At 48.5% G+C, this 12,399-nt stretch overlaps 1 protein-coding gene across 1 annotated transcript; it reads right to left on the minus strand.

Moving 5' to 3' along the window:
- Positions 1-8,215: 8,215 nt before the first annotated feature.
- PAQR8 (progestin and adipoQ receptor family member VIII) lies at positions 8,216-9,298 on the minus strand. Its single transcript, XM_010004880.1, has one exon. It carries the CDS (start codon positions 9,296-9,298, stop codon positions 8,240-8,242), a length of 1,059 nt encoding a protein of 352 aa, XP_010003182.1. The 3' UTR covers positions 8,216-8,239.
- Between the last annotated feature and the right edge of the window lie 3,101 nt (positions 9,299-12,399).

The raw sequence follows: 12,399 nt of genomic DNA on the forward strand, positions 1-12,399 counted from the left end.
GGATGCGGGGATCGGGTTGTCCCTGTCTGCGCGGTGTGGCAAAGGAGCCGGTCAGGGAGTCGCGGGAAGCATGAATCTTGTTTCCTTCGAGATTGGAGCGCGTTCCGGCCTCCTCCGACACCGCCCGCCGCCGCCCAGCGCGGCCTTTCAGCGTCCCACGGCTCACACTGCCTGCCAGGCCCTCGGCCCCGCTCGGCACAGCTCGGCTGTACCTGTGCTGTTAAAATCTCCTGGCCTCTGAAGCGGCTGGTGGCATCCAGGCCGCCTTTTGGGAGCTGCCCCTGCCCTGTGATTGGAGTAGCTGTGGGGGTCAAATCCATACCCAGTGTCCTCAAAACATTTAAACTGGAGGAGTGATGGTGCTAGTTTATTATGTATGTGGTATTTATATTATCTCTGAAACAGTGGGTTCTTCAGTAGGTAGCACTGACATTGTTCCTCTCTTAAGCACAATCTGTATCTCTGGAGAAAGCAGCAAAAAAAGGAGGAAAAGCTGCTTGTGTAAAAGTCACCCCGAACATAAGAGATAGAAGAGAGCCACAACAATTACCATGGAGAAGAGAGTATTTGGTATGTCTTCCCCTTGGTCTCTTTATCAATAACACACAAGGCAGGCCAGGCTGCAACTCAAGGGCAGGCAGCAGGATCTGAGAGATTTGTAAGCAGAAGTCAAGCAGAGAGAAATGCAGCCAGACTGTCTGCCTAGGCATGGTGTGGGAGAGAGAAGAAAGCCAGCTGGTGGGAGATAAAGAATGAGTCTGATGAGCTTAGAAAGGAAAATAACAGACTGAAGGCCAATCAGGGCTGACAGAGCTAGATCTGAAAGACAGCACTGTGACTGCTGACTCAGATGCAGCTGCTGGGTCCAAAGAGTGCTCTCTGATTTCTCCTGCTGCAATATCCAACTTAGCAGGGGCCAACACCTTCCTCAGAGAAGAAAACTTGCCTCTGTGGGCTGTGGGTCATCCTCCAGGAGAGTGACAGCAACCTTTGCAACAAGGCTGTGTGGCAGAGTGCCCCTGTGCACAGCTTGCTGTGGGGCAGGAGGGCTGCCAACCCACTCTGCATGAGTGGGGATTTATCCAGGGTCACAAAGTAGGATCTTAGGCTCGATATGAGCAGGGACAGGATCAGAAGGCTGTGGTTGCTGTACTTCCTTCCTAGGTGTTTTAAGGGAGATGGAAACACAGGAAGAAAGATTAAGGAAAGCCATAGCAGAAGCTGGTACTTTCTTAGGAATAGTGACCATAAAGCAGATGAGAGGAGAAATGGGGAATAAGGAATTGAAGTGGAACTCAGAACATCTGGATTTAGCACCATCTTTGACATCAACTTCTGTCCAGGCAAGTCCAACTTGCCAAGGGTAAGACAAGCCTCTTTAGCCTCCTGCATCCCTACTCTGCTGAAAGGGAAGTCTTTATCAAGTTTTTCTATCCCTTATCTGTTTAAAGCTTATGCATTCTAGAGGAAAGACACTGCCATTATGTGCATATATGCTACTGTAATACCCAGCAATAAAAAAGTCTGACCTGTGAATCCTCATGCAAGAGGAGTGGATACTTTGATCTGCCCCCTGTGTGTTATGAGGGATCCAAGGACCACTTCTAATGGGACTTCTAAAAAACACTCAGAAGCCCGGGCTTGGTGGCAGTAGGCTGAAATCTGCTGAGTACCCACAGGTCAAGGGGCTGACAGATCAGAATGCTCTGGCACTCCACCTTCTACACTTCTTTGTCATCATATCCAGCATTTGTCCATCTGACCAAAAGACACCCTGATGAAGCAATCCAAGCTTGGGTGTTTTCCTTTCTTCCACCACAGCTATTGGCTCCAAGGGCCAAATATTTTATACAGGTGTTTTATAAAGGATACTGCTAAGGAGTGAGTTTAGTGCATTTCACTTAATAGCAAGAGGAGCTGTTTTGAATTGAGAGGACTTATCTTCATCCAGAACAATGCAAAAAGCTGCAGGACAAAAGATAAGTCATTATTGGGATCAGCTGCAGAATTTAAGACACAGCAGGTAGCTTAATGCCTTAAACTTAAGGCATGTTCTGTTCTTTTTTTCCAGGGCCACTAAGGTTCCACTTCTCTCTCTGAGGTCAACAGGAGCAGCAGAGGCAAGATTGGGTCCTAGTCCCTGAGACTTAACAGAACAAAGAAGGAAAAATCTCACTTGGAGCTGTTTGCTACACAAACATGTCATCAGTGAGCTGCAAGGATAGGACCAGGTAAAGGTTACCACTGGGTAAAAGAACTTCTGTGGAAACTTGACTGATTCTTAAAAGTCTAAATCATTACTTCCTCTTGCTTTCTTTCCTCTGTGGCTGGTGACACGTGAAATGAGTGAAACAAAATGCCTTGTCCCTCTGACTTGGAAGCCCTTTTCCTTTTTGCATTTGGTGTGATGTGCTTTTGCTAATAACCATCTTTGGCTTTTCAGACATCAAGGATGTGTGTGTGTAACACTGGATGAACAGGTATTATGTTCTCTCAAACAGTATCACCACACAGTTTCTTCTCAGCATGCCACAAGTCTCTATTTTTGTTTCTAGTTGAAAAAGTTAACAGCCCTGGTTTTCTGTTTTAGCATTTTGTCCCATTCCTCTCCAGTTTTTACTTTATGGAAACTTAAAACTTTGGCCTAACTTGTCTGGTGAAAACCCTGTAATTTATAGAGAGGACGAGACATTAGCAAAGCACATCCCTTGCTCAGAAATGCATCTCTTTGCAGGGCTGGCTGCATGCCTGCTTGACTCGGAGCATTTTTTCCTAAGCCTGTCCAGAGAGCTAGCAAGGAAGGCTCTGCTTTCGTGGCACTGGAGGCCTCTCGGCAGCCCCAGATGAAGACATCTCGCCCTCTGGTGGGTGAAACCACAATAGTTCAGAAGCCTTGGTCTGCATATTAAGAAATAATAATTAAAATTATAAGTGTGGTGATAACAGAAGGAAAAAAGAGCAGGTGTTTTAGAGGACTGAAATTCACACCGAGTGTCCATCCTGGGGGATGGGATGTGTACACAATGGCACATCATCCTCTTGGTAAAGAGAGTTTACACAGTGATGATGCCAATGGCAGTGAGGTTGGAACTAGATGATCTTTCAGGTCCCTTCCAACCCAAACCATTTTATGATGGGGGAGAAGGAGAGTAGCAGCAGCCCTGTCATGGAGTGATGGTCCAAGCTGATGAGCAGAAAGATGTAACAGATTCAAAAATCAACAAAATAGGGCTTCAGCAGGGCAGCCTCCAAGGTTCACATGTAAGTAATTAAGCGTGCACAAAGCACCATTATGGAGAAATCCCCCAAACTCTTCCTGGGAAATTAGTGTCTGCTATAGGCTGCTTAACCAGGAAGAACAAGTAGATGAAATCTACAGGCAGGCAGGAGCAGTCTCTTTGTACACCCTGGTCCTCATGGGGGACTTCAGCCACTCTGGTATCTGCTGGAGGGACAACAAGCGGGACATAAGCAATCCAGGAGGTTCCTGGCATGCAGTGATAGCTTCCTCCTCCAAGTGATAAAGGATCCAACAAGGAGAGGTGCTTTACTGGACATCATACTCATCAAAAAAGGCTCATTGTGGTTGTGCAGGTCAAAGGGAGCCTTGGCTGCAGTGACCAATGAAATGGTGGAGTTCAGGATCCCAAGAGGAGGGCAAAAAGTTCACTGCCCTAGACTTAGGAGAGTAGACTTTGGCCTCTTCAAAGACCTCTATCCACTCTAATATATCCACTCTATAATTATTACCCACTTTTCTTCCTAGTGACTCATAACCTTCCGTAGTTGTGCATTTGGGAATTTCACACCACACCAGTCATTTTGCTTTTACAGATTTTTTTTTCTTTTTTTTTTTTACTAAGGTTTTTAAATAATGATCAGTACAGTACAAAGCTTAAAATATTACCAATGTTTTCAACAATACAAAGTCAGCAGATGGGAGTTGAGAAGGGAATGGTTAATATGTAGCACTCATACCCTTCCCTGTTTCCCAGGGAAAAAAATACAAACTTTTGTACTTCTGTTTAGTAACAAACATTGCTTAAAAATAATCTTGTCAGTAGGAGACGTAAACTGCAAGGCACGTGAGGAACCTGTCCTTACCTTATTACACAAATCACTAGGCATAAATACAAGTTTAAGGCACCTCTCTCCATCCTCCCCTTCTGCACCATCGATGCTGTCCGTGGGTAGCAGCTGGTAAGAGCAGCCATGGGCAGGCAGACAGCAAAGAGCTGCCTCTGAGCCTTGGGTTCCTTCAGGATGAATCCCAAAAAGGAACAGCATAAGGCACTTTGGGATGTATTTTCAGGAGTTGTTCAGGTTGCAAGATCTGCAAAAATACTATCTCAGGACCAAAGATTCCTGGGGGAGAGAGTTGGGACCTTGGTCCCTTCAGGATCTCAGATGTACTTAAACTTTGATGGTCGGCTCCTCACCAAACCCTGCCACTGGTACACCCCTCCTTGCTGTGCCCCCTTAGAGGAACACTGGGATGGAAGAAGGTGTGCTTCAAACAGTAAGCCCCAGGAGAAGGGCCTGAGAGGCTCTCAGAAAAGCTGAGGATTTATCACAGTGGCACTTTTACTCTCTCCAGACCCAGCCCTGGCCTCTCCTAGATCAACAGTGGGGCTTTCAGGAGGGCATCAGCAGCCACTGTCCAGTCCTGGCCCAGTTGCGGTGCAGTAGACGAGATGGCATTTGGAGTCTGCCCAGGTAGGCAGCCAGGTGCATGAGGCACAAGGGTGAAGTCTGGGGATGAGGAAAAGAAATAAGCTGGCTGGAGGAAGAGGAGGATGGAGATAGGGATGAAGGAAGCTCCAGTGTTGGTGAGCCCCTTGTGACACAAGGGTGCATCCTCACAGCAGCAACAATCTGTATGAAATTCCCTGCTGAATCAACCCATCATAGTAAGCAGGAGGTCAGCTCCAGGTCTGAGTACAGGGCCACGTGGGGACATGAGTGGTGTCACCTGAGGGGTAACATGAGAATATGAAAAAACACCACCACTGTAACACAGTTGCTCCAGAAGGAGAAGTTTGAGTTATGCTTGGACCAGGGAGATGAAGAAATACGACCAGAAATGCTTCAGAAGAGCCGTGTGGGTACCTGCTCTCCCTGTCCCTGAACTATACAGCATTACTGTACTCATCCTCCTTTGGCAAGGGCAAGACATATAATCTATTTTCAAACCCTTAAAGAAGGAAATGCCTGGGTGATCCCTGCCTTTGGTACCAGTGTAACTCTAGGTAGCAGCAGAGCAGGGTTTGCTATTAGCAGCAATGCCCACTCCCTTGGTTTGAAGCCAGAGGGGAGCTCTGGACCAGCCTGGTTTACTCCCCTTCCTGCATAGGAGCCTGTCCTATGCCAGATCCACACTCAGCAGCTTATTCTAATTTACCAACCACAAAAGCAAGGCAAATTAAGCTGTGAGAAAAGGCACTGTACCCACTGGACACTTTTCCACAAACTGGGAGGAGACCCACGAGCAAAGCCACTGAGATCATGGAGGGAGCAGTCCCTCGGTGCAGCTAAGCCACTTGAGCAACCAGCTGCTGTGCAAAGAGGAACTGCTGCTGTCTCTGCTCCAGCCATCCCCTGCAGGCAGCAGCATTCATGGCTGAAAGTTAAAACCAGCAGAAAATTACTGACATTTTTTCAGTAGGATTGGTTTTCCTCTGGTACATCTCCCAGCATTGGCTCACTGGGTGATCAGACAAATGCCTGTGCAAGGGAAGGGGAATGACAATATGTAGGTGGGACCATCCCCACCCACCACTCCCCTAAGGCAAATTTACTGTTAGGTCAGCATGGCTGTGCTGTCAAAATTCACTGTAGGAAATGAAGTAATTTATAAGTCGGAATCAATGTAAACCATGAGGCCTCAAGGGATGAGAAAGTTTGGACTAGATGACCTTCTGAAGGCTTTACTATGATTTCTCCTCCTATATTCAAAACTTACTTCTCTCCTCCTCTGTCTTTAATTCATCAGTAAGGCCATAAATTTCAAATGTGTCCACAAAACACAAGACACAGCAAACCACCTATTACTAGATGTGTTTTCAGAAATGCTGTTGCCTGTCCCACCTTGCCCCTCCAGCAGCACAGCACTGTTTTCTTCAGGCTAGCCTTGACCCAACTAGGAGGCTCTGCAGCTACAAAAGCCAAAGGCAAAGTTTTGCTGGATACTCAGACATGCACACACACATACACAAACACACAAATAGTTAAAAAACACATCAAGGCCAGAAATCAGTGCTTGTCATGACAAATCTTATCCCCAACCCTAAACTGCCTGCTCAGAACCAACAATCACAATTCATTTGCCTGTCCTTGGATTCAGTGAGACAAATCCATGGCTGGAACAGATCCCATGGCTTCCTTGCTTTCAGCAAAGGTTTATACCTTCTAGGAATTTGCTATATATCAATACATTTGAGGTTGCAGGTCTTGCACAGGGAGGAGCTGCACTAGGGTTTCCTACGGAAAACAAGCAGAAGGTCAAACAGGTGTCCCAGCTGCATGGGACCATATCTGCATTGGCTCTGAGCATCCTGTCCCGCCAGTGCTACCAACTTCAGTGCAGCAGTGTGGCTCCATAGCTGATATTCCCCCCAAACAAACATGTAAAAGACTCATCTAGTGGGGGACACAGTAAACCAATCCTTTCTACATCTTGGACAGGACCGACCCATGTACATTAAGTGTCCCTGACCACTATCTTTGCTATTCCACACAGCAACCACCAAGTCTCAAGGACAAACCTATCCCAAGTTTGCATAGGACCCTAATGTCACACTGGTCCTACCTTTTGCTGTTCTATCTTCATCTAGTCCTGACAGAATCATGCCAGTTTCCCAACACTATTGGTCAAAGAAAAGCTTCAAGGTCAGCTTTTCCATGAGGCACACCAAGGACTGCTTGGTGTCTTGAAAAGCACCATTAAGAGTGGAAGAACATCTACTTAACTTGAATACCTTTTTGGCCATGACCATGGCTGTTGGAGGCTCAGAGCCTTTCCCACATCAGATGGGTCACACCCTGATTACTCTACACTCCATGGACATTGTTGGAGGTCAGTCAGACTCCCTAGAAGATGATATAGATTCAGTCTATGCAGGAAGGCATGAACCAGTCACAGAAGACATCAAAATGATGCACCCAGCATCAAAAGCATCTTCCCTTCTGGGTCCAGCACCCTAAACACTGATTGCCTCAAGGGTGCTCAAGCTCTGTCACTGCTACTGAGAAAGGCTCCAAACCATCTCCAACCTGGCCCAGGCCCAGCACCTCAAAGGCAACTAAGCTCTTAAAATGGAAGTGAGGAGCCTTTGAAGACCTGTCTTGTAGACTATGAAATAGCCATCAGCACTGACACTAGCTTAGGTCAAATTAAAGCTGCTGAGAAAGACCTCATCTCCTGTCCCATCCTTGGGACATCCTGACTCCTTGGTTTTGATGTGCAGCTCCACTGCAGATGGTGCAGTCATACAGAAAGAGAAGATGGAGCTGACCTAACATCTCCACCTGGACCCACACCAGTCACCAGCAGACACAGGGGTCAGGCTCAAACCCAGTTTGCACTAGAGGACCCCAGAACAGGCCTAAATCCCAAACATTCTTTGCCAAAGCCAGGTCAGCAACCTGGCATTGAGATACTTAACAAGGGAACCGTAGAGAGAACCTGGCTCAGGCCAGCTGGAGCAGGAAAGGATTATACCAGGCACTGTGCCACACAGGCCCTTGCAGCTGAACCCTAGAAATGGAGACTCTTCCTGAAACCTTGCTACAGCCTTTGATAGGAACAGGTCTCCCACAGATAGTAGAGATGGCAAAACCCAAAGAGATCATCACAACCAGCTGTAGTACTCACAGGGCGTTTTCCACTGCATTGTGAGCACTGGCAGAGCCTTCTGCAGTCTCACAGCCTTCAGGCTTCCCTTCTTGGCATTCAGCAAGCTATCACCCACAGGTTTACCAGAATGACCAAGAAACCTCTGCCTATTCCAGCATCCTTGGTTACGTGACTTCTGGCTTTAAACCTCCCGTCCCCCCCCCCACAGGATGTCCCTGCTGTGAAAATGCATCCAGCATGAAGTCTCCAGCCCTCCACCCAGTTCCAGGGTCCAGGTTAGTCACAGATGTTAGGCAAATAAGCCAGTTAGGTCTCTAATATGTTATGCCCCTTTTCTTGATTTTCATCACCCTGGTGATGTCATGCCTGTCACATCTGTGACTCTCAGGAGTCCTTTTTAGCCAGGCTGGCCTTGATCCTGCATCGCAGGATGTAGGCTGTGATGGCACTACAAGCCACCAGGCCAAAAAAAGAGATGCAGGAGAGATAAATAGAGAAAGGCCCATGTCTCTTCAGGAAAATCTCCTGCCTGTTCTTGTAATCCAAAAGAATGGCCTCCAGCTGTGATAGGGTGCAGATGGCCAGGAAGATGTGGAAGATCTGGTGGGCATGGCCAATGATATCGCAGGAGCCAGGGAAGTATTTCTCAGGGACTGGGCAGGAGAAGAAATAAGCACTGATAAGGAAAAACAGTATCTGGTACGTGTGGTACCAAGCAGCATCTTCCTCACAGCCCCCCAGGTGACACACAACCACCCGGTGAGCAACAGGACTGATATCCAAGATGAAGGCCAGCCCAGCTGGGATCACCTGGCACATCTTCCTCATGACAGGGTAAGGCCGTCGGTACCGGTATTTCGCGTAGCAGCAGCCGGCACAGGACAGCCAGCCACAGAAAGCTGCTGCTGGCAGGAAGAAGAGCCAGAACTTGTCATACCAGGCTTGGTCAGAGCTGTAGTAGAAATGGGCCAGGGCACTACCATACTGGTAGATGCTGACTCCCACATAGTCCACAAAATAGAAGGTGTAGTGGTAGAGCTCTGATTTCGACTGCAGCAGGTGGGCCAAGAGGCTGCAGGTCAGGTAGGTGACAGAGGAGAGGACAAAGATAAGCAAAGGCAAGGACCATGCATCCATAGGTAACTGCTCAGCCTCCACAAACGTCTTGAATCTCAGCAGCACGGCCAGCGCTGCCAGGAGATGAGTCCACACGTTGACCACCTCGTTGTGCTTCTGGAAGAGGCTAAAGAAGTAGTAGCGCCAGTCTTGGCCAGTGGGACGGTACCCGGTGTGGATGTAGGGCTCACGGAAGAGTTGTGGCACCTCACACTCCTTGACTGTGCAAGGCATCTTGGGGAAGCCATCCTCCAGCAGCCTGGGGAGACGACTGAGGTGCTGCCCGCTGAGGGACAGCGTGCTGATCCGCTCCAGGATGGCCGTCATCTCCCTGCGCGCGGTGCCTTCCAGCCCAGCTCTGGGGAACGTCCTCTTTGTGCCCTGTGGGGAGGGAGAGAAGAAATGGTAACAGTGGGGCATGGGGAGAAATGTGAGCTGCTGTTCCTAGGTGGGATAAGCCATGTTGCTGTCAAAGCACTGGCTCTGCTCTAGGGGGAAAGGGGCTTTTCTTGGCTTGGCAGATGTAAATTCAGCACGGAGAAGCATGGCAGAGCCCTGTCCCTGCAGCCCAGCCTATGACAGATGGGCACAGCAATGTTAGAAGCCTGCCTTTTTACCCTGCTTCCTCAGACACTCAGCTTGGAGCATGTTTAGGAGTAGCCAAGAGCTGCCAAAAAGGGGGTGCAAGAAGCAGTTAGATATCAAGAAAGCACCTGATGATTTGCAGAGGGGACTTTTCACCCCATTCTCCAGAACAAACTGCTCGGGGACAAAACAGGGCTGTAATTACTCATCAAAGGGATAACCTGCCTTTCTGCACCCAAATGAAGAAAGTCCCAAATTGTGGAGGCTGCAAATAATCCTGGCTCCCCTGCCACGCAACCTGCATATGGGTTGCAGGCCTGGGGCTGCTGCAGTGAGTATGGAAGAGAGAGGGGAAGAAGTCCATGGTCCCAAACCTGCAGCCCTCATCCCTCTGCATGTAAGAAGGAGCAGAACTGAGAGGTGAAGGAGAAATAAGGGGCTTCACATCAGGGCTGGCTGCAGCTTGGGTACAGCATCTAAGCCCTGGGAGCATCCACAGGGCTGTGCTGAGGGACTGCCACAGGAGATGTGCCTGGATGCTCAGAGCAGCCCAAGCCCAGTGCTGGGCACTCCTCTGCCTTCTCTGCTCCTTGGCAACTTCCAGAGTTGCTAAGCTCTGGCTGGAAAGATTCAGATTCAGGGCACAGCAGGATCCTACTGTCTGGAGACTATCTCACGGCACTGAATTAATTCCCAAGGCTCTCTTTTTCCCTTGCACCCTAGATATTTCTCTTCCCTGCTGGTGTTTATGCCACACAGAAAAGAGAACTCATGCTTGAACTGAATTGCTGCTGATGGACCCCCACCAGACTCTTGCAGGGCTGTGGTGACTCCTAAGCTTATATGCACCCTGTGGTAGATGGAGATAGCCAAAAATAAGTAAATGCAAGTAAGTGTTTTGCCTGAGTGGGGGAACCAGCTTATTTTTCTTCTGTTGCTTCAGGTACTGGCTGCTGCTGGAGGTAAGGCAGAGGAATAGTTCATGGAGGACATGATAGGAGACCCACATGAGGCTGGCAATACAGAGGACAGGAAAGTGTTAAACATTGAGAGTGAAAGCAGAGAGATGGGACCTGTCAAACAGTCTCAGGGCTGTTTGTGGCCCAGCACAAAGAGCAAAGTGAGAGCACACTGTGAACCAGGTTTCAAGTCCCACTTCCTCTTGCAACCCACAGCCCCTGATAACAGACAAAATATTTTCATGTTGCTTCCTCTTTGTAACAGATGGTGGTTGTCATATCTAAGGAGTTACATTTTCCAGTCAATTCTGTTTCTCCTTGTGCTTTCCAGGCTTTCTCCCTTAGCACTTCTCAGGGCTGGTGTTTTTTGTTTTCTTTTTCACTTGTTTGCCACCAGGGAATCTAGCTGCTGAGTTTGATGGAGCTGCCTTAGCAAACAGTCCCTGCAAACAGTATTTTAGTTTTGCAGATGCAACTGAAGATGAAAGATGGCACCCTTGCTGGGGTGTGTGATGTTCTGCACATTCACAAAGACTTCTGTTTCTCTCCTAAGGGTCTGCAGGGCCTGGATCTGTGACTGGAACATGCAGTTCAATCAGCAGCTTGTGTATGTCTGAGGAGGCATGCTAAAATTTAGGGACACTGGGCAAATTTTGACTCTGGGGCACTGCTATGAGGGGGTGGTGGGAAAAGGGTCCAACACACCCTCTCCTCAGTTCTAATATAGAGCCAGTCTATTCTGGCTTTTGTAGCCAATGGGGAAAGAAAGGCTCATTCCTCCAACTTACTGTAGACCTCAGCTCCAGGACAAGGCAAAGCCCAAGTATGACCACCCAGGCTATGCAGCACTGTAGTATTCACCCTCTGTTGCCCTGTATCTCCTTTGGATGATCTGGCCAGAACTTGGCTGGAGGCTGAGCACACTGGAATTGGAAGGACAGAAAATGTTATGGATGTGTCTGTACTAAGAGAGTGTTTTATTTCTTAGTCTAGATGCATAGACAAGAGCTCCCTCCCCATGCTGATTGCGTCTCCTTCACAGCAGTGCCAAGACATCTGCCATCTCCAGCTGATGATCTCCAGGCCTTATACACAGGTATGTGCAGAGGTGTGAGTACAGACTCGAGTGCTCTGTGTGTCCTAAACCCTTCTGCCCTGTATGTTAATCTGCCATAATGTGCTTTATCCCTCTCCCAGATTTTGCTCTGATCCAACCCAAGTAAGAGGGCTTGGACCCCTGCTCACCATCTTCCAGATTCACTTTAATTAATTCTGTTATTCTAATTGTGGTCCAAAGATTTCAGCCCACTACAGGGGGTCTCAGTGCTGAATCTTTGTCCCAGTTCATCACAGCAGCATGCTGGGAAACCTTCCAAAAAGGTATTCAGGCACTAATGTCGCAGATGGGGATCATGGTGGCAAGGCACAAAGAGATGAGGCATGCTGAAGATCCCAACTCTTGAAGAACACTGGCTAATGCTACCACCCACCCCAGGAGAGTGGAATTGAACAACAGCTCAGATGCAGTGTGGACTGGGCAGGTGAGATGCAGAGGAGCAAGGCTGGAGCACACATCTCCTGCAGAGAGGCAGCGATACACTGAAACTTGCCCATAAGGAGCAAAAGCAACCAGAAGACAGGCAGGAAGATGGCAATCAAGCCTGGGCATATGGATATATGCTGATGTGAGGGGCACGTCGCCCCTTCCACCATCCATGGCCCGCCTGCTTTGCATGCTGACAGGGACATGAGAGAGACAGGCAGCTTCTGTACCAGGCACAGGCTGGCTCTGGTTTGTAGCATGTGTGCTAGTGCTGGGATTCTGCCACAGTCTCTCATCCCAAAAGCTCAGTGTATCCAGCCACTGTCACCTGTGAGCAGAGC

The sequence above is a fragment of the Chaetura pelagica genome, unplaced genomic scaffold (assembly GCF_000747805.2).
Source record: "Chaetura pelagica isolate M959 unplaced genomic scaffold, ChaPel_1.0 scaffold99, whole genome shotgun sequence".
Taxonomy (NCBI): Eukaryota; Metazoa; Chordata; class Aves; order Apodiformes; family Apodidae; genus Chaetura; species Chaetura pelagica.